This window comes from Aplosporella prunicola, assembly GCF_010093885.1.
Source record: "Aplosporella prunicola CBS 121167 unplaced genomic scaffold K452scaffold_2, whole genome shotgun sequence".
NCBI lineage: Eukaryota > Fungi > Ascomycota > Dothideomycetes > Botryosphaeriales > Aplosporellaceae > Aplosporella > Aplosporella prunicola.
Window position 1 is genome coordinate 72,002 of NW_022983530.1, and position 26,704 is coordinate 98,705.

At 57.2% G+C, this 26,704-nt stretch overlaps 14 protein-coding genes across 14 annotated transcripts; 7 read left to right on the forward strand and 7 right to left on the reverse strand.

Moving 5' to 3' along the window:
- Window positions 1–83: 83 nt before the first annotated feature.
- Window positions 84–4,239, reverse strand: K452DRAFT_282617 (uncharacterized protein). Its single transcript, XM_033539616.1, has one exon. It carries the CDS (start codon window positions 3,960–3,962, stop codon window positions 195–197), a length of 3,768 nt encoding a protein of 1,255 aa, XP_033402156.1. The 5' UTR covers window positions 3,963–4,239; the 3' UTR covers window positions 84–194.
- A 529-nt stretch (window positions 4,240–4,768) lies between these two features.
- K452DRAFT_282619 (uncharacterized protein) lies at window positions 4,769–5,244 on the reverse strand. The gene has a single exon (XM_033539617.1). It carries the CDS (start codon window positions 5,086–5,088, stop codon window positions 4,813–4,815), a length of 276 nt encoding a protein of 91 aa, XP_033402157.1. The 5' UTR covers window positions 5,089–5,244; the 3' UTR covers window positions 4,769–4,812.
- Window positions 5,245–5,902: 658 nt separating this feature from the next.
- K452DRAFT_218673 (glycosyltransferase family 34 protein) lies at window positions 5,903–7,414 on the forward strand (the record flags this gene model as incomplete). The annotated part of the gene is made up of 3 exons (XM_033536371.1): window positions 5,903–6,320; window positions 6,367–6,655; window positions 6,700–7,414. 3 exons carry the CDS (start codon window positions 5,903–5,905, stop codon window positions 7,412–7,414), a joined length of 1,422 nt encoding a protein of 473 aa, XP_033402158.1.
- A 1,454-nt stretch (window positions 7,415–8,868) lies between these two features.
- On the forward strand, window positions 8,869–11,089 carry K452DRAFT_241213 (uncharacterized protein). The gene is made up of 2 exons (XM_033537815.1): window positions 8,869–9,069; window positions 9,121–11,089. The coding sequence occupies exons 1-2, from the start codon at window positions 8,965–8,967 to the stop codon at window positions 10,711–10,713; spliced, it is 1,698 nt and encodes a 565-aa protein (XP_033402159.1). The 5' UTR covers window positions 8,869–8,964; the 3' UTR covers window positions 10,714–11,089.
- Window positions 11,090–11,382: 293 nt separating this feature from the next.
- On the forward strand, window positions 11,383–12,027 carry K452DRAFT_65858 (uncharacterized protein). The gene has a single exon (XM_033546996.1). The coding sequence runs from the start codon at window positions 11,622–11,624 to the stop codon at window positions 11,964–11,966; it is 345 nt and encodes a 114-aa protein (XP_033402160.1). The 5' UTR covers window positions 11,383–11,621; the 3' UTR covers window positions 11,967–12,027.
- Window positions 12,020–13,120, reverse strand: K452DRAFT_304426 (uncharacterized protein; the record flags this gene model as incomplete). The annotated part of the gene is made up of 1 exon (XM_033542819.1): window positions 12,020–13,120. One exon carries the CDS (start codon window positions 13,118–13,120, stop codon window positions 12,020–12,022), a length of 1,101 nt encoding a protein of 366 aa, XP_033402161.1.
- A 1,143-nt stretch (window positions 13,121–14,263) lies between these two features.
- K452DRAFT_213857 (uncharacterized protein) lies at window positions 14,264–14,905 on the forward strand (the record flags this gene model as incomplete). Its single annotated transcript, XM_033536216.1, has 1 exon — window positions 14,264–14,905. A coding segment is annotated over one exon (642 nt), but the record flags the coding sequence as incomplete, so codon positions are not given.
- Window positions 14,906–15,256: 351 nt separating this feature from the next.
- Window positions 15,257–16,150, forward strand: K452DRAFT_65852 (uncharacterized protein). The gene has a single exon (XM_033546995.1). It carries the CDS (start codon window positions 15,503–15,505, stop codon window positions 15,980–15,982), a length of 480 nt encoding a protein of 159 aa, XP_033402163.1. The 5' UTR covers window positions 15,257–15,502; the 3' UTR covers window positions 15,983–16,150.
- Window positions 16,151–16,318: 168 nt separating this feature from the next.
- Window positions 16,319–17,230, forward strand: K452DRAFT_193845 (uncharacterized protein; the record flags this gene model as incomplete). The annotated part of the gene is made up of 2 exons (XM_033535898.1): window positions 16,319–16,476; window positions 16,516–17,230. Coding segments are annotated over 2 exons (873 nt in total), but the record flags the coding sequence as incomplete, so codon positions are not given.
- A 675-nt stretch (window positions 17,231–17,905) lies between these two features.
- K452DRAFT_294033 (uncharacterized protein) lies at window positions 17,906–18,641 on the reverse strand (the record flags this gene model as incomplete). Its single annotated transcript, XM_033541653.1, has 2 exons — window positions 17,906–18,416; window positions 18,484–18,641. 2 exons carry the CDS (start codon window positions 18,639–18,641, stop codon window positions 17,906–17,908), a joined length of 669 nt encoding a protein of 222 aa, XP_033402165.1.
- A 347-nt stretch (window positions 18,642–18,988) lies between these two features.
- K452DRAFT_314735 (uncharacterized protein) lies at window positions 18,989–20,026 on the reverse strand (the record flags this gene model as incomplete). The annotated part of the gene is made up of 2 exons (XM_033543791.1): window positions 18,989–19,714; window positions 19,778–20,026. 2 exons carry the CDS (start codon window positions 20,024–20,026, stop codon window positions 18,989–18,991), a joined length of 975 nt encoding a protein of 324 aa, XP_033402166.1.
- Window positions 20,027–20,523: 497 nt separating this feature from the next.
- K452DRAFT_241217 (uncharacterized protein) lies at window positions 20,524–21,905 on the reverse strand. The gene is made up of 3 exons (XM_033537816.1): window positions 21,567–21,905; window positions 21,369–21,508; window positions 20,524–21,318 (listed from the first exon to the last, which is right to left on the reverse strand). The coding sequence occupies exons 1-3, from the start codon at window positions 21,843–21,845 to the stop codon at window positions 20,688–20,690; spliced, it is 1,050 nt and encodes a 349-aa protein (XP_033402167.1). The 5' UTR covers window positions 21,846–21,905; the 3' UTR covers window positions 20,524–20,687.
- Window positions 21,906–22,659: 754 nt separating this feature from the next.
- K452DRAFT_65901 (uncharacterized protein) lies at window positions 22,660–23,117 on the reverse strand. Its single transcript, XM_033546998.1, has one exon. The coding sequence runs from the start codon at window positions 23,020–23,022 to the stop codon at window positions 22,783–22,785; it is 240 nt and encodes a 79-aa protein (XP_033402168.1). The 5' UTR covers window positions 23,023–23,117; the 3' UTR covers window positions 22,660–22,782.
- Window positions 23,118–23,818: 701 nt separating this feature from the next.
- On the forward strand, window positions 23,819–26,110 carry K452DRAFT_282626 (uncharacterized protein). The gene is made up of 5 exons (XM_033539618.1): window positions 23,819–24,079; window positions 24,173–24,338; window positions 24,404–24,435; window positions 24,554–25,766; window positions 25,837–26,110. The coding sequence occupies exons 1-5, from the start codon at window positions 23,989–23,991 to the stop codon at window positions 26,078–26,080; spliced, it is 1,746 nt and encodes a 581-aa protein (XP_033402169.1). The 5' UTR covers window positions 23,819–23,988; the 3' UTR covers window positions 26,081–26,110.
- The last annotated feature ends 594 nt before the right edge of the window (window positions 26,111–26,704 follow it).

Genomic DNA, 26,704 nt, shown 5'->3' on the forward strand with positions numbered 1-26,704 from the left:
CCCCGAAACACCGAAGTTGGGTCCACTTCAACTTTAAGTATCCGCAGGGTGTTTGATACAAGTCGGCCTTCACTTTTCAAAATCCGAAATTCATTCCTATGAACGCATTCAAAATCATTATTAACATGCCAGCATGATAGCAATACTAAACTAGAATCCTTCAAAAATCATAAAAACCATACTTCGTAAACGCTTCACCTGGTCTCCCAATTCCTCCACTGACAACCGCACCCCCCGGTCCCACCATCGATACCACCAGGTCCACCATCGGCAATAGAAACGTTGACACCTCCAAATGGGCCTTGCGCGGGATTCACTAACGAGCCACCAAAGTTTCTGTTCTCCAGCTGGAACTTCACCTGATCTTTGAGGATCTTCGTGTCATCATCCATACCGTAGCAGTAAATCGACTTTTCAGTGATGTTACCACCGTGACGATCCAACGTAATGGTGACTGGATATGGAAAAGAGCCAGGTCGACTGAAATCGGTGGCCGGTTGGGCCGTAGACGTCGCGGAAGAGGCTGATGCCGTCGAAGTAGCTGTGCTGGCGGACAACAGGAGAGGTTTGCTGCTTTCGCTGTTTGTCCATATCTGCACCAAGTATCTGGTTTGTCTCCATGTACAGCGCACCCGCGCAGCATCTTTGGCGGACCCGCCATTCTGATCCGAAACCAACTCGCCCGTGTCACTGCTGTTAGAGGCAATGTTGTTTTTGAGGAAGATCGAGCGGTCGTAGTATGTGTAGAAGCCGTAGTGCTCATCTGCTTGGCCACGGTTGTACAACCTGAGGCGTTGGTTTTCCGGAAATGGAAAGATATTGGCAGCAGCAGCAGTACCGTCAGAGGCTATGTCCGGAGCGGGGATAAATGAAGCTAAATTGCCAGACGAGGAGCTGGTGGCCGCTGCTGTACTGCTAGCAGTCTTGGATGAGGCGTGTCTGGTGGACGACGTTGCACTCGAGCTACGTCTAGTAGTGGAAGAGGTCTCACTTGTAGTAGGTGAGCTGTCGTCGTCATTGGCACGCTTGACACGGCGCGACGACACATGGTCACCTGTGAGGAAGGAAATAAAGAATGGCGTCTCCTCCCCAACAAACGGTTTGCTGTTGCCATCCGTAGTGTTACCTAGGAAAGCTTGATCCTCCAAGTCCGGCATAGCAGGGTCAGCAGTTGGTGCATTGGCGCGCCTAACGACCGCTTTCTTGGGCTGCAGAGCCGACACGTCAGAAACGGTCCCGTTCACAAACTGGATTTGAAGCTTGAAGTTCGGTTGGCTTGGATCATTCGGAGCCAAACCCGCTTGCTCTTCCTTTGGCACGTCACAGCTCCACATGGTTTGTGGAGATACGCAGCCGCTCTCAGCGTGATTGTTGTTCGGTCGAGCGATAGTGGCAACGCCGGTAGGAATCGGTGGATATCCAGTCAAGTTGAGCCATTGGGACTGTACATCCGCCGTTTCGTTGTGATGCATCCGTGGTATTAATATTCCAAGAAGAACGGCCATAATAACCAAAAGAATGAGAAAAAGGAGGCAACACCAGCAACACCATCTTCTTCTCCTCTTTTTTGTGGGGTTAGTGGCCACCTGAGAGGCCTGTCCAGTTTTGTTTCCTCTAAAAAACTTTGCCAAGCTCCAATATCCACCTGCACCCTTCTGGCGAGCGGGCTTTGCAGGTTTCACGGGTTTTTCGTATTCGTGGATGCGTCCATCCTTGGGAAATGGCCTCCGGGTACCTCCCCGGGGTGATGGTGGGGCATCGGCGGCATAATGTTGGTAACCGTGATGCTGGTAGTCGTGCGCGCTGTGCTGCGAGTAGCCGTGCTGCGGGTAGCCATGTTGCGTGTAGGCTTGTTGAGGGTACTCGGGGTGCAGGTAATTGGGCGGCGGCGCGAAGTAAGGAACCGAAATATCATGAGGCGCGCTCGGCCGACGCTCTGCGGACACCATTGGAGGAGTTGCAGTCTCAAGTGCAGCTGTACGACCACTGCTCAGGTACTGCGCATTAGGGTTGTGGGGTTCGTGCACGGCGCGAGCCGATAGGACCGTGCCAAGGGAAGCAACTCCAAGTACGGGGATCGTGTCTGTGCTCTTCAAAGTGCCGCTCCTGGTAATGGTCCCCTCAGACTGCTGTATGTTTTGAGTGTGAGAGTAGTTGTTGACGATGTAGACATTATGCGGGCTGTTCTGGTTCGACTTGATTGTCGCAGGTGGCGGGCTATCAGCTTTAGCCGCCGCCGATCCCTGCATCCCAGCCACCGGGCCTTGTCCACTGCCTGAGCCCTGCGCTTTCCCAGATCCCTGATTGTCCGCATCGTCATGGAAATCTTCCGTGGGTGGTGATGGCGATGACGAGAAATCTGGTGCTCTGTAAATTCCAAGATCATCGTGCATCCGAGGTGTCGAATCTGGAGAGTTCCTTTCCCAAGTTGCTACGCTGAACCTTGCATCCGGCGAGGCCAGAGTCCGCGGCTTAAGAGATTGTTGCCTTTGAACACCAGAAAAACTAGCCGCAGCTGGGACCATCGGTACGTCCGGAGTGCTCGCTTCGCTGCTCGGACTGAACTTCCAGCGATTTGGTGTCATCGCAAATGGGGTGGTGATGACATTCCACCAACCTTGAGAACGACGAGGAGTTGGCGGAATATTGGTATCGACGTAGAGGCCATTAGGACCTCTTACCTCCGTCTTCGCAGAAGTAGGCGTCATGTCCTCCTCAAACATAGTCCCTTCAGTCTGCCCCGACATTATCCTTTTTCTCTTGGGCGTATCCTCAATTGATGGGCTGTACTGAGGCGATCCTTGAATTCCATAGCCGCCAGGAGTCCTTCGATGTTCTGGCACATCAAACTCTCTTGTCATCTCTCGAGGCGATTCTTTATGAGCGAACATGTGTGGCGGAAGAGCGGGGACTGGGGGCGCATCTTTCAAATTGAGGTTGTTGTAAAGCGTAAAGCAATTTGTTCCTCGAGAATAAACACTCGATGCAGGTCTAGGGGCATGGAGTCCGTTATTAGGAGGCAATAGCCAGCCCGAATTCTCCTGCGCTGGCGTGACGACGATCGTTGGTGTATCCACTGAGGCTCCGCCAATAGACATGCGTCGGTTCGTATCGAGATACGTGTTTGGATGAGCAGAGCCTGGGTCTGGGCTTGCCTGATATTCCGATGCTTGCTCTGGGGATACTGAAAGTCCAATGGTGATGGGACGGTCCGAGGGAGAGATGTCCGACAAAGATAAACGCGAGGGATTTGGCTGATTGGCAGCTTCGAGCGTGGGGCTACTCGGAACAGGGAGTGATGTCGGTACTGGGAGTGCTTGCGGCGGTGGGTTGGCTCTCAAAGTTTTTGTTTTGAAGCGAAAGCCATTGTCGTACGGCAAAGGCGTCCTATCCGGTTGGGACTGCAGTTCGTACACTGGGGCGATTCTCTCCGACTCTTCCTTTTTCCCTCCAAATCCAAGCTTTCGCATCCACTTCGACTTGCTCCACGCATCGCGTTCTTCCGAAGACGTCATATCAGCCTCGTTGATATAGATCACCGCATCCTCCTTTCCTGCCTGAGGAAATATCTGTCGTGGTACCTCGCCTTGGTGAGCCAAGCAACTCGTATCGACCGTGATGGTAGTTTGCTGTTTTGGTTTCTTCTTGGACTTTTGTCGTGCTGTGTTACCGATCGAAAATCTTTTCTGCAGTGCATTCCGTGCTGCAATCCGGGATGCATCGTATGCCCAGTCTCGGGTTGCCTGGGCTTGATAAGATGCTACATCCGTCGGGTCGATGTTGTTGTAAGGTGGGGGAACACTCTCGTTACCCCAGCTGTCCGAGGTCGACGGGGGTTGCTTTGGTGACCGAAAGTCCGCTGCGGCTGGGAATCGGGTTATTCTCTGAGCCTTGGGGTCATCCAGGTTTTCGGTCTTCGAGTCTATGTTGTTGAAGGTGTTGGGAACGTGCAGAGTGGCCATGTTGGTTGATGCGGCGCCCTGCGCTGGCACAAAGAAAGTGGGTTATGTCGCTCTTTGTTGCTGAAGTCGACAGAAAGTCTAAAGAAACGGTAAGAATGTTAGGTGATCGAAAGAGACATTATCGCGTGTCGAGAAGTGAACGAGCTGAAATGAAACACAATAGCGTGTGGTGTCTATTGTTGGCAAAGGAAGCAAAACTCCGACCGAAAGAGAAACGAGGGCGAGGCCGTGACAGCAAAACTTTTTGGAGATGGCATGGAAGAAAAGAAAAGGCTTGTTACGAGAGCACGAGACGTCGTCCCACGGGAGATTCTGAAGCAACTGATCGAGCAAGCAGGACGGCCAGATCCATTTTGGCCGCCTCGCCTTGATTATGCTGCCACAGCGCAGGTTAGGTACTACTTGGGACACGCAAATCATTGGTGGACCAGCGGGGTCAGTCATGTCGCTACCTTTGAGGGATGACGACGGCGTTGTAGGCGCTGCGAGAACCATGGCGATGGTTGGACGTGGAAGCGCCTGCGGAACGAGGCCTGGCGAAGATCAGACTCGCTTAAGCCGGCCATTCCCTGCCGGGAAACCGCTCGGAATGCCATCGTGCAGTCTGGCCAGGAGCCTCAACGTGCCGGCGCTAAAGATGGGGTTGAGCTATGATTAGCAACGAGCCTGGAGAGATCGGCATAAAAAGGCTGCCTGCGCGCGCGACAACATCGATTCTTCTTGTACCTGCCGGCCACGACTTGGTCGAGGTCGAGACGCGCTCCACCGCTCCAATGGCGTCATGGGTCTGAGGGAGCCATGTGCGCATGCTGCACCGGGCTTTCAACGGGTGGAGTGGATGCGGAGAGCGTCAGCAAGGAGAGGAGATTTTGCTAGGTGATGTGAAGACAATTTGGCAACTGTCCTTCAGGAGAGCGCTGATCGCTGCGAGGCCTCCCGCTGTCACCACCCTGTAGGACGCGTAGAGGTTCGCAGCGCCCCCAGAAGTCATCTTCTCCGAGTCATCTCGCCTCCAGTCGCTCATCTCCGGTGGCATCGCTATCGTAAGGCAGAGGGCGGGTGTGGTAGGTAAGAACTGCAAGGGCGGTGACTGAGACACGATGCTGGGGGATGTGCGCCAGGCCATGTGCGGGAAGATACGAAGTAGTTAGTGTACGAAGTAGCATGAGCATAGCTAAGATACGAACCGAGGCCGTGAACATTAGCAGCCAGCGCGGACAGTACGGAGTAGCTATGTAGTAAGATGCCATGTTATCTCGCAATCACCCGCCAAACGGCCCTTTCTGCTGCCCCGCTAACATGGCCGCGCCGTTTCTTTCGCAATCATAATATCTCACCGCGCCCAACGCCCGCCGTCTCACTTCTTCCGCGCCCTCACCTGCAATCGCCTCGCCGTGCCCACATCCCTGTCCTTGCGAGACCCTGACACCCTCATCCGTCTATACAAGCCCAATTAAGTCACGACCCGCTCCATAAGATATATCATCCATTCGAGCCTCACCTACGAGCGCGACGCGGTCTGAGCGGACGATCAATCGCGAAAAAAGCCACATATCGAGGACCGAGGTCGCGTCTCATCTTTGCGCGCGCAGGCAATTCCATTTCCGGCCAGGACCCCTCTGCGCGCCTTCCTCCCTTTCTTCCCCCTCGCCCTACCACGTACATAGCGTCGCGGCCCGCCGCGCACCTCCTTCATCGTGGCTTCCCCATCTTCCTTTGCGAGCAGCAGCGAGCACCGGCGACGGCGCTCCTCCGCAGCCAAATCGCTCCCGAACTTGAACCTACAACGCGAATCCAGTCCCAACAGAAGCGCGTACCAGGGCGCGACTTCCGGCCTGCCAGCTCGCGCAGGCTTTGGACAGCCGCTGCCCCCAATTCCTGGCACTCCAGGCGTCGGTCCTGGCACTCCCGGCCTGCTAACACCCAATTCTGCTACGGGCATGTCTCTCTCGCGATCGCCATCACCGAATCCCGGCACAGGCTGGCCGAGTCCAGGTCTGCCTACACCTACATTCGGCGACATGAGCGGACGCTCGAGCCCCATGATTGGCGGCGCAAACAACGTCACTTGGAGCTCAGCGCAAGCCAAGAGCGCAGAGGTGAGAGGGTTCAAGCCGCGCGGGAACATCTTCAGCAGGCACATGTCGAGATGGTCACAAAGCTTGCCGCTTTGGATCCATCCGTCGGGCGTGACCTCTGCGGAGAAGGAAAAGTTTAGTCGCGCGACGTTTTCGCCCAGGCGCAATGGCGGAGTGAAGGGCGTGCTTTCGTGGTTGTTTGGAAGAGGGCGCGGACTGAAGCTGCGCCTTTTGTTGGTTCTTCTTGCTCTTTTTTTCTACATGGTTTTCCACATAACTCGTAAGTACACCTATTATTCGAGCGCGCATGTAACTGACAGTCCCAGCCCTGCAGCGATGGTACAACCACACATCTTACCTCGGCGGTGGAAGCAAGTTTGTCATATTGCTGGGTGCGAACGTGGGTGGTGGCGTCATGGAATGGAAAGGCGCGCGCGAATGGGCCATTGAACGCGACAGCGTCAAGAACAAGAGGCTGTATGCCGAGAAGTGGGGATACGAGCTGGAGATCGTGGATATGAGCACGAAGAAGCGATATGCGCACGAATGGCGTGAGAGCTGGGAAAAGGTCGACACCGTCCGGAACGCCATGCACAAGTATCCCGATGCCGAATGGTGAGTAGTCTTTTTCAGCCTTGTTTTCGCTGCTAACTTGTCAGGTTCTGGTGGCTTGATCTCAACACCTTTATCATGGAGCCGAACTATTCGTTGCAGAACCACATCTTTAACGAACTCGGCGCGAACACGTACCGCGATATCAATTACTACAACCCACTGAACATCACCCATCCGATCGACGATCCTTGGCTTGATCCGCTCTCGCGCTCGGTTAATGGTGATGGTGATCCCGCCTCGATCAACGTTATCATACCTCAAGACTGCGGTGGCTTCAACTTGGGCTCGTTCTTCGTCCGGCGCAGTACGTGGACCGACCGCCTGCTGGACCTGTGGTGGGACCCGGTGCATTACGAACAACGACACATGGACTGGGAGCACAAGGAGCAGGATGCGTTCGAGTACATGTATGCGAATCAACCATGGGTGCGGCCGCACGTGGCGTTCATCAGCCAGCGCAAGATCAACTCGTTCCCGCCCGGCGCGTGCAATGATAACGGCTTTGACCCCAAGATTCACTACGACGAACAGGAGCGCGACTTTGTGGTCAACATGGCCGGGTGCGAGTGGGGTCGCGACTGCTGGGGCGAAATGTACAACTATCGCGAGCTCAGCAACCGCTTGAACCGTGGGCCATTGCAAAGGCTCCGTGCCTGGTGGAACGACGAAGATGCTAAGCTAGCGGAGGCCGAGCGTCAGGAGCAAGAGGGCGGTGAGCAGCTGTCCCAGGAAGAGGAAGGAGAAGAGCAGCAGCAGTAATGCTGCATTCTTGTTTCCACTTTCTACTGATGTTTTGCTCTTTTCAGTTTACCCCGGATGGTGGCACTTCAACCCGCCTGTCGAGAATGGCTTCGCACCAGAGAATTCGCTCCCGCCAGCACCTTTTCCGGCGGTTCCCGGCATGGCTGTATGATGCACGCCTCCAAACCTCCTGAATTAGCGGGGTTCTTTTATTAGTTTTTGGCTCGATGCTCCTCCTTTCCTCACTTGCATTGTTCTTCTCTTCATACAGTCAAGACTGGTTACATCGTGTGAGTTGGCCAGCAAATTCCACCGTTACGAAGGCGTTCATCGGTATATCCGGCTGGGTTCTGTGTGGCCGTTTGCGCGCCTTCATCGTTATAAAGAGAGGAAGATTATACACAGTCAAGGCTAGAATGGTATCAGGCTGTACCAAGGCTCTTCGTTTCTCTTTCCCCCCCTTTTGTTTAATTGCACCCTAGAGAAGGGATTGCTTAACGACTCTGTTTCTGCTTTACTACGTAACTTATGATATTGTTCTCCCTCGGCATTTCAAAGGGCAGGGGATGTAGATTAGCGGTTCGCATTAGACACGAAATGGCACGACGACGACGGAGCAAAACGAAACGCAAGCGGACGGGCGAAACGCAAACGCCAGCGGCTGTGTCGACATCCGTTTCGATCGGCACGGCGCCTACCCGCGTCGTGCAGCGAGGGGGAGTCGGTTTCAGGCACGCGCGCGCATGCATCAGGCTGTGCGAAATGAAGCGGGAGGTGATGGGCGAGGTGAGGTTGGAGTGGTGCGCGTCGTTTCACGGTGCTAAGAGATCGTCGTTATGCTTAAGCCGGGACGGGTGCGGCTGAAACGAATGTCTTGATTGCGTGGTTGGCGGCCGTGGAGGCACAGGTCGATGGTTGGATGATGGCCGCTCGTCGGAGTTTGCAAGACCGATTTTGTGTCGTGAACGGCCGGCCCGCTTTTGGCTAGTGGCCGCGGAAGGCAGAAGCTTGTTACGCCCTGGTGGTGGACAGACAGATGCGCCAACCAGCCCATTCTCTCTCGCCTCTCACCTCTTCTCTCGCGCTTCTAGCCGATATTCCCGAAGCCTAATGCCGATAAAGCCGACTTTGAAGCGTGCCAGCGTTCGTGGGCGCTGCCTAGCAATGATCTCGACTCTCTCTAGCCATCAGCCGACTGGCTCGCGTGCCTTTCACCGTCGATCCTGCGGCTCTCACGCTCGGCCTCGCCTTGAAGCCGAGGGGCCGCCCGAGCGCTATGACTCGTCGATCGGGAGACTGCCGTGTATAATACTTTTGCTCGCCCTTTCAACCACGCGCCTTTCCCCGCACTGTTTCCTCCATCTTCCTCTTCCCTCGCCACCATGTCGCCTCCTACTCCGCTGTACGACGAGGATCGCGAATTCGCGATGAAAGCTGAGCCTGAGGCTGAGGCCGGCGCTGGCGCCGTCCCGCCCCCCACCGCCTCGACAAACGTCACTTCTGAGATCGATGAAAAAGAAACTGCATCAAAAGGTTCCTCTCGCGCCGCCTCAGCAGAGGCCGACAGGATGGCCACTATTCCCCTCGATGTCGTGGAAAATTCGCCCGATGCTCCTCCGCCCGAGGAGCAAAGAAGCAAGGCCAAGATCGCCATTATCATGTTCGCCTTGGGTGTATGTTGATCTCCAAATGTTACACGATGATCGCCACTAACGCTCTTGCAGATGGCTGTTTTCCTCGCTGCAATGGATATCACCATCATCACCACAGCGTTGCCCACCATCAGTGAGCATTTCCAATCGTCAGCAGGCTACACGTGGATCGGTTCCGCCTTCAACCTCGCCGCAGCCGCGTCAACGCCCCTATGGGGCAAGATCTCCGACATTTTCGGCCGGAAGCCCGTCCTGCTGATCGCTAATGTCATCTTTTTCGTCGGCTCCCTCATCGCTGCTGTTGCGGTTAACATTGGCATGCTCATCGTGGCCCGCGCCATCCAAGGTGTCGGTGGCGGTGGACTAATCATTCTCGTCAACATTGTCATCAGTGATCTGTTTAGCATGCGCTCGCGTGGCGCCTACTTTGGTATCATCGGTATGGTGTGGGCGCTGGCGTCCGCTCTGGGCCCTGTCATTGGCGGTGCATTCACTGAAAAGGTTTCGTGGCGCTGGTGTTTCTACATCAACCTGCCTCTCGACGGCGCTGCCTTCCTCATCATCCTCCTCTTCCTCGACATCCAGACGCCGCGCACACCCTTCTGGGCCGGCATCCAGGCTATTGATTGGCTCGGCTCCTTTACCATCGTCGGCGGCACCTTGATGCTCCTCTTGGGGCTTGAGTTTGGCGGTGTGTCGTTCCCATGGTCGTCGCCTACCGTAATCTGCCTCATTGTTTTCGGTGTTGTCACCATTGGCATCTTCCTCTTGATCGAATGGAAGGTGGCCGCCTACCCCGTCATCCCTCTCCGTCTCTTCAGCAAGCGCTCCAACGTTGCCGCGCTCGGCGTCTGCTTCCTGCACAGCTTCACTTTCATCAGCGGCAGCTACTACTGGCCCCTTTACTTCCAGGCCGTCCGTGGCGCGACCCCCATCCTTTCCGGTGTTTACATTCTCGCCTTCGCCATGAGTCTGTCGGTCTCTTCCGCCCTAACCGGTGTCGTCATTCGCAAAACGGGTGCCTACCTGCCGTGCATCTGGTTCGGCATGGCCCTCATGACGCTCGGTTACGGCCTCTTCACCAACATCACCGCGAACTCGTCGTGGGCGAAGCTCATTCTCTTCCAGATCGTCGCAGGTCTCGGCGTCGGCCCGAACTTCCAGTCTCCGCTCATTGCGCTGCAGGCCATGGTGCAGCCGCGCGACATCGCGACCGCGACTGCGACTTTTGGTTTCACACGCAACATGGCCACGGCCATCTCGATTGTCATCGGCAGCGTCGTTTTCCAGAACCAAATGCAAGCCAAGTCGTCGACGCTGCAGGAGGCATTGGGCCCGAAGCTCGCTGCGCAGCTGTCGGGCGGCAGCGCGGGCGCCAACACCGAGATCGTCGACGCGCTGCCCTCGCAACAGCGCTCGGTTGCGCGCGTCGCCTTTGCCGACTCTCTCGCCACCATGTGGATCGTCTACGTGTGTTTCTCGGCCGCGGGCCTGCTGTGCAGTTTTTTGATTGTTAAGAAGACACTTACGCACCAGCACGAGGAGACGAAGACGGGACTGCCGCAGGAGGCGGAGCGCAAGGCGCAGAGAGACGCGGAGAACGCGGAGAAGAGCCGTAAGCGCGCCGCCAGCGATGTGGAGGGCGGTGCTGCGAGGCCGGAGTAAGCTATCTCTGTGTATTCATGTTGGTTGGTTTGGTGGCATGAAAAAAGCTGGGTCATGTGGGGCGTTTGATTGATTGTTTTTGTTTTTGGTTGGGCTGGGGAGCGCGAGCGAGTTTCTGCGCCTTTGGCTCAGCGTGGCGTTTGGGTTGTATGCATGCATTTTCTGGATGGAAGATTATTAGGGCCGGGGTTGGTGTAGCCCCGAGGTGGAAAGTCGGAGGTTTTACCATATTTAATTATAGACAGGGAGGATGAAGGAAGATAGATGAGGATGAGGGGGTGGATGATTTGTGTGTAGGAGACAGATGGTATCGGTTCGATATGTCTCCCGGTTAGGCACACACCAACCTCTCAATATAAACATTGACATGTCATGCATTACTTGAGTTGAGTGGTGAGGGTGTTGGGGTATGGTTTGTATGTCTGAGCGACGCAAGTGACTATATCTCTAGATGTTACTTGCAACTTGGAGCTGAATTAATACTGAGCAGATGCTGCTGCTGGCTTGTGTAGAAATGCCAGGGAAGGGCACCGAGGTCTGATTTTGGCTTCGTTTACTGTCCTGTCCTGTCCTGTTCGACGGTAGAACTGATTCGACAATGTCAAACCCCACTGAAGAAATTCCTTTCGTCGCTTCAAAAACGCCGGATAGTGAGCAAGCACATGCACACACAAAGCCAAGCCAAGAATCCAGACCGCTGTTTCCTTCATCCTTCATCTTGCAAGTATAACTAGCCCATTAACCACGCTGCATTAGCCACTCACAGTGATCCAAGTAGCGGGAAATCGACAGACGAGGTAGGTACCACGCAAACACACGCGGAATTGCTAACCGTTAACCATGCCAAAAGAAACCGGATTTTTAAAAGCCCTCTACTCGCGCGGCCAGACTGCAAGCATTCTAGCATCATGGCAAATTCTCCTTGCCAGCTCTATCCCCGTCCGCAAGGTCTTGCAGCAGCGACGCTTCCTGCACAAGCACGTCCCCCTCCCCCTCCCACTCCGCACGCATCCGCATCCGCGTCCTCAGCAACGGCAACATCAGCATCCATCAACGCGCCACACCACGCCTCTGCGGGACAAACGCCTCCCTACCAGTGCGAACACTGGAGCCCTCGTCGCAACACGCAGCTCCCTCCCCCCTTCCGCGGCAAAAGCACCCTCCGCGGCAAAACCCCCCTATCCACAACCCCCAGCGCCTGCTCCCCGTCATCGGCCCAGACCGCCATCCATCGTCGCCCATACCGCCCCTAGGAGTACCATGTGTGTGCAGGTACTACGGCTCGTGCGCGCGCAACATCGGGCCCTCAGCGCTTGCCGGCTAGCTTGCCGAATCGGCCTTTCCGCTTCTTCTCGTCTGGGCGCTGCGTGCTGCTCATCTCGACCTTAGTGGTGGTGCTGGTGGTGCTGGCGGTGCCGGTGGTGGTGGAGCGCGAGCTGCTCCTCCCGAGCGCAGAAGTCCTGCCAGGGCCTGTAGGCGTTGCCGGGCCACTAGCAGCGCGCAGGCACGCCGTCGCCGTGGCTGAGGCGGGAGGCAGCTTCTGCGCCACTGCAGTAGAAGTAGACGGGGATGCGAGCGCGCTGCTGCCGTCGTTGCCGCGCCCCAGCCCCGCCGCCTGCGCCCCGCTGACGAGAAACGCCTCCGACGTCTCCGGGAAGTAGACTTCAGGCGGGAGGGCGGCGTCGGTGGCGGTGGTGCGGCGGGGGCGAGGGGGGCGCGCGTCTGGCGATGGCGGCTCCGCCCATGGCGCGATGGCTGCGAGGTTCTGCGCGGCGGGGAGGAAGGGGGGCGCGTTTTTTTGACGGGTTGTGCTGCTGGTGATGGTGGTGGGGGGGAGGTGGCCGCTTTTGCTGGCCTGCTGGGTGGGCGTTGCGCTGCTGGTGGGCGCGGGGTGAGATTGGGTGGCGGTTGGTGAGAGGGCTGGGTTGGGAGCGCGGAGGGCGTGAGGACTTGAGCTTGAGGGTGAGCGAGGCGTTGCCGTGTTGTTGTTGCTGTTGTGCGCTTGCCTTCTGGTGCCGTTGGGGGTAGAGGCGTGGTGACTGCCGTGTTGTGTGAATCCCTCCACCTTGTGTTGCTCTAGTGGGAGTGCATCCCACTTCGAGCTCACTCTTGGTGCAGTCACCGGCATTTTTACGCCAGTTGGCTCTTGTTTTCTTTGGTACTCGGCGAACTGCTCCAAGGCGTGCGTCGAGGGCTCCTTCACTGACAGAAATCCAAACAGAGAACCGCCCCTCTTCTTCGCTTTCGAGGCATGTCTCTCAAGGGTAGTCTGGCTGAATCTCCGCAGTAGTCCATCTTCGTGGTGGCTGATTTCTGTGGTGGGCGAGGAGGCAGTGTCAGGGACGTGGTTTTGAACGGCAAGTTTTGGGTTCCGCACTGGGGCAGTTGCAAGGCTGATGCAAGACATGATAGGAAAACCGAGAAGATTCAAAAGCGGAGGAAAAGCATGATGGGGAAAAACCCAAGGCTGGTTCGCATTTTATATCAGTTCTGCGTGCTGCGGTCCCGAGGCGAAATCCAGAGCCTTGTTTGGTTGAGGGCGGCGTGGGTGGTGGATTGGCTGGGAGCCTGTGATGGTGCGTCGCGGGTGATACAGCTTGAAGCGTGCCGGCAGACGAAGCGTTGGCGCAGAGAAGAAGCTTTTCCCTTGCTGAAGGTACCAAACAATGGTCGTTCGTCACGGCATAGATCAGGTGAAGTGCGTGCAGCGCGCTTTGACACTGGGCCATCTCACCTCCTGATTGGGCTACGGGGCATGAGTTGTGTAGCCTCCGAGTGTGTCGTGTTGGACAAAGTTTGGGGGGTGAAGTGAAGGCAATGGGAAGCAAGCCAAAGTGAAAACGATAGCCTCGATTGATATGTACACGCGCCACGAATAAGAGGCTCCAGAACTCGGCTTGAGACCTTCATGCATAGTCATGGGTTTCCGGCAGTGGGTGCTGACGAGATCAGTGAAACTTACTGCCACAGACTGGATACTGAAAGCCACGCGAGACATGCAGGGCCGGAGCCGCTAGGAATGGCCGGTGACAGTGCGTAGAGTCATCCACGAGCAAGGGAAGGTAAAGGTGCACGGTTGGGGATGCATGGTGTTCGGAGCGAGGTGACATGACATGACAGCCCCATGGATGACCTTGCTGCGACAGACAGCCAGTGCCACGGCGACCGGGCGGGCACGAGGAAGCAACCTAGGGAACCCTAACCTAGTGGTCTGGTGGCGCATTTGGAAAATTGGCGTGTCGCAAATCCCGACTTTCTTCTCACCACAAAGTGTGTGTGGCCCTTGCTTGCTTCTCCAGCTTCCGACTCTCATCCGCCCCGGACCGCTCTCTGGCGCATCTTCCACCCACGCCGCCCCTCCCGACACCCCAACATGCCCGCGCTCGACATACCGCAGTCCCCAGTCAAGGCGCGGAATGACTCGACCATATCGCCGCTCGAGATGCCCAGACCTCCTGCACCAGGAGCAGCAACAGCAACCGCAACAGCAACCGCAACAGCAACCGCAACCCCCGAGACGCCGTTTTCCGGGAACAACGGTTACGCGCCTGGCTCGCCCCCGAGGCCGCCTGTGTCACCCATAACGCCCGTCGCCTCGATCGCGCAGCTGGCGCCCACCGACCCCGCCGACCGCGTCGTGCCGCCGCCCGCAGTCGACATGATTCCGCCGCCGGCATCGGTGCCCATCTCGGAGAGCACCAACACGGATGCCATCGCCCTGCGCTCCGCCATAGCGCTGCTGCAGATCCAGCGCGAGAAGAGCAAAAAGGACCTGCAATCGCTCGAGAAGATCAAGCACGCCGCCGTCGCCGAGCCCGAGGCCTTTGTCGAAGAGCTGAAGGCCGGCCGTTTGCGCCCCAAGCACCCCAAGGGCGACCTCCTCGGGCCCACGCTCGCGAGCAGCCTGGACAGCCTCGCCAAGCACGCCGACGACGACGACCAAGACGACGACAGCGACGCCGACGAGAGCTCCGCCACGTCGCCCGCCTCTGGGGCCCCACCCCCAAAGTTCGGCCCCGTTCCCGAGCCGCAGAACATCTTCCGCTGCCCCCCTATCAATTGGGCCAAATACCACGTCGTGGGCGAGTCGCTGGACAAGCTGCACGCCGAACAGCGTCAGCGGCCCTCGCCCGGGCTGCCAGGCAGGGCGCCCGTCCACGTGCTGGCCGCGCCATACTCGCCCTTCACGGACCGGTTCGACAACCAGACGGCAGCAGCGGCGGCGGCGACGACGACGACGACGACGACGACGACGACGGGGGCGCAGACACGAAGAATGTCCAAGAGGCCCGGGTGAAAGCAAGTGCTTTTTTATGGGGGCGCGGGAAAGACTGGGGGGCGTGGGTTTGTCCACGAGGATTACGAGTTACGAATTATGAGCGAGCTTGGGAGCGATTCCGAGACACAGGGCGCTATCCCACACACGCATGCGTACTAGACTAGCAGCTCGATAGCGGCCTGACTCCTGAGGGGACGGACGGGCGAACACTGCCACAGCACGCAGCGGGTGGGTGTGAGAGCTGGAACGCGCGTTTCAAAGGGGGCTGGTGGCGGGCACGGGAAGTCGGACCGAGCAATGATTCAACATGGAGGCAGTGGCAGTGGCAGTGGCAGGGCAGGCAGCATCACGAGGCAAGCAAGCAGAGCAGCGCGCGCATCCAAAAATAGAAGCAGAGAAAAACACACACACAAAACACCACGCCCTACACCCGCAAAGAGCAGTGCCGAGCGAGGCGGGGCCTAGGGTCGTTCGGGGGTGCGGGCATCACCTCACGACGTCATAAAGCTCATGCGCCCTGCCCAGCCCGCCAGGCCGCACAACAACAAGGAAGCCAAAAGCATGGAAGCAGGCGTCGAAGCCAAAGCCAAAAAAGCAGGCGAGGCGGATCACAGGCGCACGGCCGTGGATGACGCACACGTCCACGGCCCTTGCAGAGCGGGCAGAGCACCACCTCGCGGGCCAGCGAATCAAGGCCGCCGCGCCGCGAAACCCTGCGACACGTCAGATGGGAAGCTCGACGTCTCCGCCGCAAGGCCAAGCCAGCTCCTGGACCCCTGCTGCTGCTCCGCGCCTGTGCAATGCGTTTTTCCGGGCCCCAGATGGCGCGGCTTTCGTAATGGGGGTCGTGAACGCGCGGTGGCTAAGGCTTGGGCTTGGTCGTGTGCATGCGCTGGTGGGATCTGTGCGGATAGACTTGACTTATATTGGGCGCGGCGCTGGTTGCGTTGGCGTTTTTTTATAAGGTATCAGTCTCTACTACCTACCTAGAGTACCTGCTCTCTACCTACTACCTTACTACTGTCAACGCTTCCTTCGTCGTCGTCGTCGTCTTCGTCTTCAAGAGTCGGATCGGATCCCTTTCGTTTTTTTTTTTTTTCCTTCGTTCCTGGATCTTGGACAAAGGGAGGGCGTCTCGAGAATTCCTTTGTTGTCACTAGCGGCGTTGCTACAGTGCAACTACAACCTCTCTAGCCTCTGGCTGCAGCTCCCGCCGTGCCTGGATACATATAAGAGCACAGCTAGCACGAGCACCCCACCCCCCTCCTCGTCAACCCCCTGCTAGCAGCAGCAGCCGCACCCACCTCATCCACCAACCCGCCCAAGATGCGGTTCCTCGCGCTCGTCCCCGTGCTCTGCACCATAGCGTCGCTGGTGCTGGGCTTCCTGTGCATCTTCGCCGGCACCAAGCAAGACGGCAGCTTCATGGAGTCGTACAACATCCTGACGCTGAACACGTCGCGGCTGGGACAGGACTACATCTCGTCGCGCATCGGCAGCAGCGGCTCCGACAGCTCCGACAGCGACAGCGCGTCGTCGTGGCTCAGCTCGCTCTACCACAATGCGACGTCCAGCATCGCCAGCTCTCTAAACTCGGACCTGAACTCGCTCATCAGCGACGTCAGCGCCGACCTCGGCATCCAGAACTTCTACTCCGCCCACCTCATGACCTACTGCTCGGGGTCGTACACGCCCACGTCCGTCGCCAACGCCTCGGTGCCAGACTCCGCCATCCACAAAAACGTCTCCCACTGCTCCGCCCAGAAAGCCATGTTCTACTTCGACCCGACGGCCGCGCTCGAGCGCTCCCTCAACAATTCCGAAATAGCACAGCGCCTGAACATCAAGCTCGCGGACCTCGACTGGCCCGACGACATCGAGGACGGCCTGCGCGCCCTGCGCATCGCGTGGAAGGCCGCCTTCGTGCTGTACTGCGTGGGCGTGGCTTTGGCCGCGGTGTCCTTCCTTGCGTCTGTGGTCGCGTTCTTCATGGCTGGCCGCCTCAGCGCTGTCGTCAATATCTTGCTTGCGATATTGGCGTTTTTGGCGCTCGCGCTTGCGAGCGCCGTCACGACTGCTGTGGCGGTTAAGGGGTCCAGCGTCGTTAATGATAAGGGCAAGGAGATTGGGCTGAGGGCTGAGCGTGGGGGCAAGTTCATGGCGATTACGTGGGCGGCAACCGCGGCCATGTTTGTTGCGCTGCTCGTTTGGTGCGTCGACTGTTGTCTTGGGAGGAGGAACTCGCCGAGGAGGTCTAAGGTGTAGATGTTTGTGTGAGAGAGAAGGAGAGTGACGATGGTTGTTGTTGGTGGCTTTGGTTATGATGTATGTCTGGCGGTTGGCGGTTGGCGGTTGGCGGTTGCCGCGCTCATGATTATGGCGTTCGATGAGATATGATACCCTTCCTTACTAATATTTTCCTCATATCTGTATATAAACTATTGGTTATCTGGCAACAGTAATGCATGGCCTCTGCTTTGGTCTATTTACCATATCCCTCTATGCATCCTATGAATCAGCCCGCTGACGGAAAAAGAGAAACGAGAAGAGAAACGAGAAAAGAGAAACGAGAAACGCGCCTGTGATCCCAATGCTGTCCTGTCATGATGCAGAGCGGCATTCCTATACCCAGAACCCCAAAGCAAGTCGTGAGTATACTCCAAACGCCATGTACACATTATGTTCCCCGGCCGTGGTGCTGGCATAAATAACTCCAGCGTAGAAGGCCCTTGATCCGCCCCAACCAACCCGACCGAAATCCCAAAACCGAACTTCCTCCCCCTAGCAACGTGCAGCCCCGCCATTCGTTCTCCGCTCTTTTCGACTGCCTTCTTCTTTCCTCGTTCGTCCATATGTCTCGCCCGTCAAATAACTGCCTGGCTTGCTTCCCGCGCGGCTGGCTGGCTGGCCCTCTCAAGCCCCGTGGCCCTCGTCCATTTGCCCCAGGCAGTTCAGACACCACGTCTCGCCCTCCTCGCCACGCTCAATACAGCACGAGCGACAGATCTTGCGCTCGCCACAGCCGGGCGCAACCCCCTGACACTGGCGCATGCAGATGAAGCACGTCTGCTCCCGACAGCTCTCGCACGCCATGTAGCCCTCGAGATCCTTCTTCATGCGGGGTGCCTTGTGGCAACAGTGGCAGGGCGCCAACGACGAGCCTTTTGGCGCTGGTGGTGGCGGGACGTGGATCGTGCTGTCGATGCTGCTGAATGCGCTCACTGGCCGGTGCAGCCGCGGCGTCATGCCTGCGCGTTTGCGGCCCCGCATCCCTGCTGCCGTGGCTTGTTGCATGTAGCTCGCTGGCGGGTACATCTCGCCCGCGTTCGACAAGTGCAGTGGCTGGGGTAGGTGGTGCGACGAGAGCGCCGTTTCGTAGTCGTAATGTACGGGCCCAGCCGCCGCTTTGATGTTCTTCGAGGGACTGTGCTTGTCAGTTTGTTGTTGTTGTTCGTTGCCCCTCCCCAACATGGGCTTTACTAAGCACATACATGGCGCAGACGGTGTATTCGCCGCCGTTGTCAGCCCCCCTTTTCCTCTTGCCCAGGCTTTCAGTCGACGAGTGCGGATCGGGTGATGTTGCCTTCCAGGCCATGGCGGAGGGGTGGTCGTGGTCGGTGGAGTGGAAAAGTTCCTCGGTGAGGTACATGGCTGGGTGGTGATGATGGCTGATGGAAGCGGGCGTTGCGGAGGGTAAAAGGAGCGGGGGTCTAGGTCAATGGAGGAGAAATGGGCATGGCCGAGTGAGAAAGGAGCGTGTGGGTTTCGCAGAAGTGCGAGCGGATGGTTAAAGGAAGGAGGCGGCTGCAAGCTAGAGACAGCTGAGGAGCACCTGCCTGAAGCCTGCGAGCATTGGCCAGCCGGAAGACATGACTCGCTTGCCGTCCGACGCGCTGCTTTGACACCCGGAGAAACCACACGTGTTTGCTTGTTTGTTGTTCGTTGTTCGTTGTTATATTGTCAATGTCAATCCGAGACATTACGTCTATCAGAAAATCAGAAAGAAACGGACTCCAGTCCTCGCACCACCACCTTCCCAGACGGGATCCCTCTAAGCACAACCCGGGGATCGTCCTTGGAGCCATTGGCCGGCTTTCCCTCTACCACCTTCTTCTCCCACACTACTTCCACCACCTCGGCTTCCACCTCTGTTCCCCCGACCTTCCTGGTGATCTTCTGTCCCTTTCGCGGCACCCAATGCCCGGACTGGGGCTGGGGAGAAGAGGACTGGCTTTTGGCGTCGGCGCCCTGCTTCGCGTGGTCCGTCTGCTTCGTGCTGGCAACATGCTTCGCGTTCTCCGCATGCTTCACGGTCTCCGCCTGCTTCACGCCATCCGCCTGCTTCACGCCATCCGCCTGCTTCTCATTCGACGCCCTACCCTCCTTCACAGCTCCCCTCTTACTCTCACTCTCCTCACTCACCTTGCGCCGCTCCTCCCTCGCCCCCTCTGTATTCCTTACAACGTGCTTCCCCCTCCTACTCGCGTCGACCTTCCTCTGATCCGTGGCCCTCCCCTCCCCCTCCCCCATCTCCTCCCACGCCTTCTTCGGCAAATACCTCTTCGTGCTCCCGTCCCCCTGCCTCGACTGTCCCTCCCCCTCCTTCGTCTGCCACTCCTCCTCCGTCCACTGCGAGAGGCGCTCCTGCGAGGGGTCCTGCTCGCTCTTGGGCGTCGTGAATCCCCCGCCGCGCTTCATGTATTCCAGCGTCGTCATCTGCGCCTAGAAGAAGCAAGCGTTAGCACCGCTCGCGCTTCCACGCCCCCGCTACCACTACCAACGCACCTTCCGCGCCGACCACTCCCCCGGGTTCCCGCCTTTGTCCCCCTCCTTGATCTCCTCTTTGACCTCCTTCCGCAGCGCCGGCTTCGTGTACTTCGGCTCTGCTGACGCTGACGCCGCCGCCGCCGCCGCGCGCGCAGCAGAGGTGCTGCTCAGCGCGCGCCGGCGGCTCCGCAGCAGTGCGGGGACGCGGGCATGAGGTGGTGCTCGAGATGCTGACGCGAGGAGGCGGGCACTGAGGGTCGTGGACATGGCGGCGATGGATGCGCGAAGGTGGCGGGTACGGTCGAATGCGTGCGTGCGTGCGTGGCGCGATTCAGTTCTTCGTCTGGCTGCTTCCAATGCTGTGCTCGGGGGTCGTCAATGAACGTGCCGACAGTCTTCCAGGAAGCAGGTTGTTGGCAGAACAGTCAATGCCATAGTTCTCATCTGTAGAGTAGAGTGAGTCGCCGTCGTTTCCGCACAGGCCACATTTCGTCATCGATGTCTGTCAGGGCCCATGATGATTCATGACACTGACATCCGCGGACCGTGACAAGCGGTGCCATCGATCGTGTGGATGGGTGGCGGCTCTAACTTGATGATCGGCCGCGCGCGTTCCCCGACGCGGCGCGTAGCCACCATCCCGCATTTGGTATGGTTTGTCTGTCAGAGCTCCAGGATCACGCGTCATCGACCTCATTATATTTCCATTTTGGGACAGACTGCTGTTGAATGGATTCACCTTCGATACGCTTGCACTGCTATCGCCGTTGTTTGGTGGGATCTGTTTATATTTCTACGGCAGACCTAGAAAGCTGACTGTTGCTTTTTCATCGCTCATAAATCATAGCCTCGACCTGCTCCCCGAGTTCCGTAAGCGCTCAGCACCGAAACCACCCAGCGTAGGCGAGGCAGAGGGATTACCTATAACCTACCTCTCGCGACCGTAGGTAGGCGTGGGCTTCGGCTTGTTGTCGAGAACCTTCTCGATCTCCTCCATGACCTCGGGCGTGAGCTTCGGGATCAGCGTCAGGGCCTTGCAGTTGTCGTGGATCTGCTCGACCTTGGTGGCGCCGAGGATAACGGTGCTGACGTTGGGGTTCTTGGCCGCCCACGCCAGCGCAAGCTGCGACGCCGTGCCGCCCAGCCTCTCGGCAATCGCCGTCAGCTTCTTGACCTTTTCGATCTTGGCCTGGCCCTCGGGCGACTTAAGCTGCTTAATCGTGTCCTCGAAGAATGCCTTGTTGGTCGCGAAACGCGAGTCCTCGGGAATGCCGTCATTGTACTTGCCGGTCAAGAGGCCGGAGGCAAGAGGACTCCAGATGGTGGTGCCGTACTGGAACTGGTTGAACAGGGGAGCGTACTCCACCTCGAAGCGCTCGCGGTGGAAGGCGTTGTACTGCGGCTGCTCGGCAATGGGGGCAATCAGGTTGTACTTCTCAGCGATCTGAGTGGCCTCCATGATTTGGGCCGCGCTCCACTCGGAAGTGCCCCAGTAGTAGGAAAGGTTCAGGTTGCGAATGACCTGCGTGAAGCCCTCAACGATCTCCTTCATGGGAGTCCTGCCCAGGTCAGTATTAGGACACTGCCAACCTGAGAAAAGAACACATACGCATTGTCAGGCCTGTGTGCCAGCACTATGTCGACATAAGGCTGCTGAAGGCGCTGCAGAGAGGATTTGAGACCCTCAACAACGTGCTTCTTGGACAGACCCCTGGTGTTCGGCTCCTTCCTTCCCGTACCGAAGAAGACCTAGATGGAACCAATGGTTAGACAACAGTCAGACGAGGAGCATTGGCGTCCGACATACCTTGGTAGAGAGGACATACTCGTCCCTGGGCCAGTCAAGCTCCTTCAGAGCATTGCCCATCTCAATCTCGCTCTGGCCATTGGCATAAATCTCAGCAGTGTCGAAGAAGTTGATGCCATTGTCCCAAGCAGCCTGCAGACAATCCTTGACAATGTTGCCCTTCTGGGTACCGCCGTAGGTGAGCCAGCCACCAAGGGAGAAGACAGAAACCTTCAGACCAGTAGGCCCAAGGTGCCTGAAGATCATGTTCTTGGGGTCGAAAGCTGCGCGGACGGCCATTGTGATGCTGTGGATTGGATTGATAGAGGAGAATGAGGAATTGAGATGGAGGGAGGAAAGGGTCGAAGAAAAATGAGCAAATACGTGGACGATATCGCCTGTCGAAACTCGCCCCGTGTCATGGAAAGAATGACGTGCGCATTAACGGTGTGTTTATCTCCGCTATCGCCGTGGCAACCCCGCTTCCGTAAGCGGAGATTACAAACACCCGAGGCGCTTTTACATCCACCACACCACTCCTCTAACTACTAAACAGTGAGTCAATTATGCTCATCGCAAGCAGCAGAGATGCATGGGTTGGAAGGGAGTTTAACCTCGTCATAAATTCTTAATTTATAGGCACAAAACCACGACTTACCAACCTGGAAGGACATGGACTTGGCCGCCTATTGATTTAGGTCTATATATCCATCGAGCAGTCTTCGGGAGTCGTAAACATCTTTCTTACTTAGACGATGCTATATAAAGAATTATGTGAGTTATCACATACATACGTAATAAAATCATAAAAAGACGCCGCATAATTCATCACCACTTCTAGCTATATTCAAATATCCCTTAAACCAAAAACTGCTCGTACTCTTTTAAGTTAGCGTCACGTTTATATATTCATTTGCTACCTTAAACACTTTCCTACGCACCTATGTCTCGTGCCATTACCTCTCGTGCTTTACCACGCCTGCGCGCCTGAAGTGGATAATTTAAAGTTAGGTGACTCACCTTTTGGTCTCACAAAGCAAGATGTATGGTTGCACAACCGCGCGTTGGCAGCGAGGATCGATCACATGGGGTTTGAGACAAAACATACGAGAGTGGGAGAGTAGTCTACGAGGACACGAGAACATAAAGATACGAGGGACACGAGAGTATGCGGAAAGGCACGCAGGTACGGATATACACGAGAGCGAGGGTATCCCACAAGCACATGCTAGAATAATTAATAACGCTTCGTACCCGCATCTTCTGCTGATGGACAGACACATTCACTGTCATAAGCCATCGGCTCAACGCACACAACCACACCCATCACTACCATCACCCCCACCGCCAACCCCCAAACGCAAGAGTACGAGTACGTAGGAGTAATCCGTAGTAATACTGTAAGCAGCACAAGACAAGCAACGCATGACGTTGTCCAGCCCAGCAACCCCCTGGCCACAAAAAAAAGCCAATCCATTACGCAATAGCGAACAGGCGGCGCACCCCGCACTCGGCTATCGCGTTATCAACCGCCAGTTGAGGCGCCAAACCACAACAGAGCCCCAATCACAACCACTCTTACCCGTACTAGTACTCGCAGGCCGCAACGACGCTGATGAGCGTAGGTAGGTACTCTACGAGTACGAGTACTTGCAGTCACGAGGACCATGGCAAACGGAAAACGGCAAACGACCGTTAAATTGCGGCGACGCCCAGGCGGGGATCGCTGGCCTGGCATGGCTTGCTTGCTGCTTCGGGCAGGTACAGCCAGCCTGAGTGTGCGGTACGTACCGTGCCCAGGAGTAGGTACATACGTACCGTGCTTCGAGATCTCGTATGGGCTGCGGGTGGGAGCGCGTCAATGGCGCGATTGTTGTACTGTACAACCGAGCACGTACTCCTATGTACAGTGCGAGTACTCTAGGTACTGCGGCGCGCAGAGAGGCAGAGCCAGGTCTGGAACGCTGTTGCAAAGCACAGCTTCACATCCTACAAACCAACCCCCAGCAAAACGACGCCAAAGCCGCAACTCCCATCCATACTCCGGGGACATGCAATAACGGCTCCACGGCGCATCTACATAGCACAGAGATCCGCCCACGATAAGAGTCGGCTCCACCCCCCTCAAAAAAATAAAACGAACAAATCAACGGCGCGATCCGCGCCGGCCAGCCCCCGCCCCGCTAGGCTAGCGAAGCCGTTTGCGGAAAAGCGTGGACAGGGCTGCAGCGTACTAGACGCATAACGATCGGGTCGCGACGTCAGGGCCGGGGCGGGCGTATATGTAAGTAAGAGACGACGGCTGCGCGCGCTGCTTCATCTACTGTGCTGGCTTGCTATTGCTGCCTGCTTCTGCTCAATTTGTTCGAACGTTGACGGCACTTTTAGGATTTGCTTGCCTACACTGGTCTGCTGTACATACCTAACGGAGTACCTGCCGAGCATGACTGCGCGGAACGATAGCAGCGTCGCCAACGACTACGGCAACGGCAAGAGGAGCGTGGCGCAGGAGCCGGTGACCTCGGTGCTGCCTGGTGCGTACACCTACCCCGGCGGTCCCGGAAAGGAAAGGATAGAGAGAAAGAGCCGGGTATTTGCGTGCATGCGCGCCTGCTTACGCGCTGCAGATGGCGACGTGCCGTACGAGCCCGCAGGGCGTGGCTTCGACCAGGACGAGGAGGTGCTGGCTGCGCTGGGCTACAAGTCCGAGTTCCGGCGCGAGTTTGGCCTCTTTACGACGTTTTGCGTCTCGTTTGCTGTACTGGGCTTGCTGCCGAGCTTTGCTAGCACGATGTTAGTACCCCGTCTACAGAGTGTGGTTGGTGCGGGTTTGGGGTCAGATTGCTGATTTGCGGTAGGTATTATGGTTTGGGGTATGCGGGGACGGCTGGTATGTGTGCTTTTTTCGTTGCTGTTTGATGTGCTTAGTTTGACTGTTGTATTGCTTTCTTCTTGGTCACTGGCGCATGTCCTAGAACGGCTTGAAGGTTCACTGCTGACGATATCAGGCATGACCTGGGGCTGGCTCATCGCCATGATAGGCATCCAGTGCGTAGCCATGAGCATGGCTGAACTCTGCTCAAGCATGCCCACCTCCGGCGGACTCTACTACGCATCGGCGGTGCTGGCGCCCAAAGAATGGGGGCCCTTCGCATCATGGATCACGGGCTGGAGCAACTGGCTAGCGCAAATCACAGCGGCGCCCTCAGTCAACTATGGGACGGCGTCGATGATCCTCGCCGCGGCATCCATGTACGACCCATCGTACATCCCTACCAACTGGCAGACGTTCCTCCTGACCGTCTTTATCATGTTGCTCCACGGCTGCATGTCGAGCCTGCCGACGCGCTGGCTCGCCCAAGTCAACTCCTACGGCTCCAACTTCAACATGCTGGCGCTGGTCGTCGTCATCATCCTCATCCCCGCGGGGACGGACCGCGAGGCGCGCGGGTTGCCGCGCTTCACGCCTTCGTCCGAGGTCTGGGGCTCCGTGTACAAAGGCATGGAGTTTCCAGCCGGGCTGCGGATCCTCGCCAGCTTCATCAGCGTTATCTGGACCATGAGCGGGTACGACAGCCCGTTCCACCTGTCGGAGGAATGCACGAACGCGAACGTCGCCTCACCCCGCGCTATCGTGCTCACCTCGGCCGTCGGCGGCCTTTTCGGCTGGTTCCTGCAGCTCGTCGTCGCGTACACGGTCGTCGACATTGGCGGCGCGCTGGACTCGGATCTGGGCCAGCCCTTCGCCGCGTACTTGATGCAGTGCCTGCCGCGCAAGTCGGCGATGACGGTGCTCGCGCTCACGATTATCGCCGGCTTCGCTATGGGCCAGGGCAACATGATAGCGGCGTCGCGGGTGACGTTTGCGTATGCGCGCGATGGCTGCTTTCCCCTGTCGCGGTACTGGGCGCGCGTGAACAGGCGCACGCAGACGCCTGTCAACGCCGTGTGGTTCAATGCCGTGATTGGGTGCTTGTTGCTGCTACTGATTCTGGGCGGCGACGTCGTCGTCGGCGCGCTCTTCTCTGTTGGCGCCATTGCCGCGTTTGTCGCGTTCGCGACTCCCGTCTTCATTCGTGTCGTTTTTACCCGAGACGACTTCCGCCCGGGCCCTTGGAATTTGGGCCGCTTTAGTGTGCCGGTAGGGGTCGTGGCGTGCGCTTTTACGGCGCTCATGGTGCCCGTGCTGTGTTTGCCTGCGTCGGTGGGAAGAGACTTGACGTGAGTTCCCTCTCTCTTTTTTTTTCCTTCCGTTTCGCTTTGGGGTATTGGAAATTGACGCGCCGCGCAGCCCCTCCGGCATGAACTGGACGTGCCTCGTCTACGGCGGCCCGATGCTGCTCGTCTCGATCTGGTGGGTCGTCTCGGCGCACAAATGGTTCAAGGGCCCAAAGGTCAATGTCGCGCATATGATGCTTGATCGACAGGCGGATGTTGTTGAGGGGAGGGAGGCTGCGCCTGAGGTTGATGATGACGACAAGGCGCAGGGTGGGAAAAAGGCTGCGGAGGCGAAAAGGGAGGGGAAGGGGTTGTAATGCTGTATATGGCTGTGATGGTGTTGGGTACATACAATATAGATGTGTAATTCGTTTGTGTATACATGTAATGACATGTTCGAATTGGTGTTTTTGCGTTTGTGCTGAGAGGTGATTTAGTGTGATGATGTTCTTATGGACGGACAGCTCATGGCACGGTATGTACCTAGTTGATCGCTTTAGCTGTAGACATTCAACGGGACCTGCTCTCGAGTCTACTGTACATATTGAAACATGCTGCTTCAAGTGCACTGAAACCTATCTAACCAACGGGAAGATAAATCAACTGTTCTAAAAATGAATTATCAAGCTCATGCTGTCCTCCATAGCCATTGCGAGGCAGCATGCGACCAATTGCAGATTGCTCAACATGAATTGAGAGAAGCTTGCTCTCCTAAAAGAGACCAGCCATGCATTTTTCCACGGCCAAGGACATTATCACTTGCCTGCTTCGTCACCTACCGGATTCGTCACCACATCGCTGGCCGCAGCAACCCGCCCCAATCCGCAACGATACTCAGCCAGCAAAGGCACGCGCAACAAAGCCATGCGCACATGGCCCATGGCCAAAAGCCAACGGCATGACTCCATGCGGCCACACGAACAAAGAAGCCAGCCACTCTG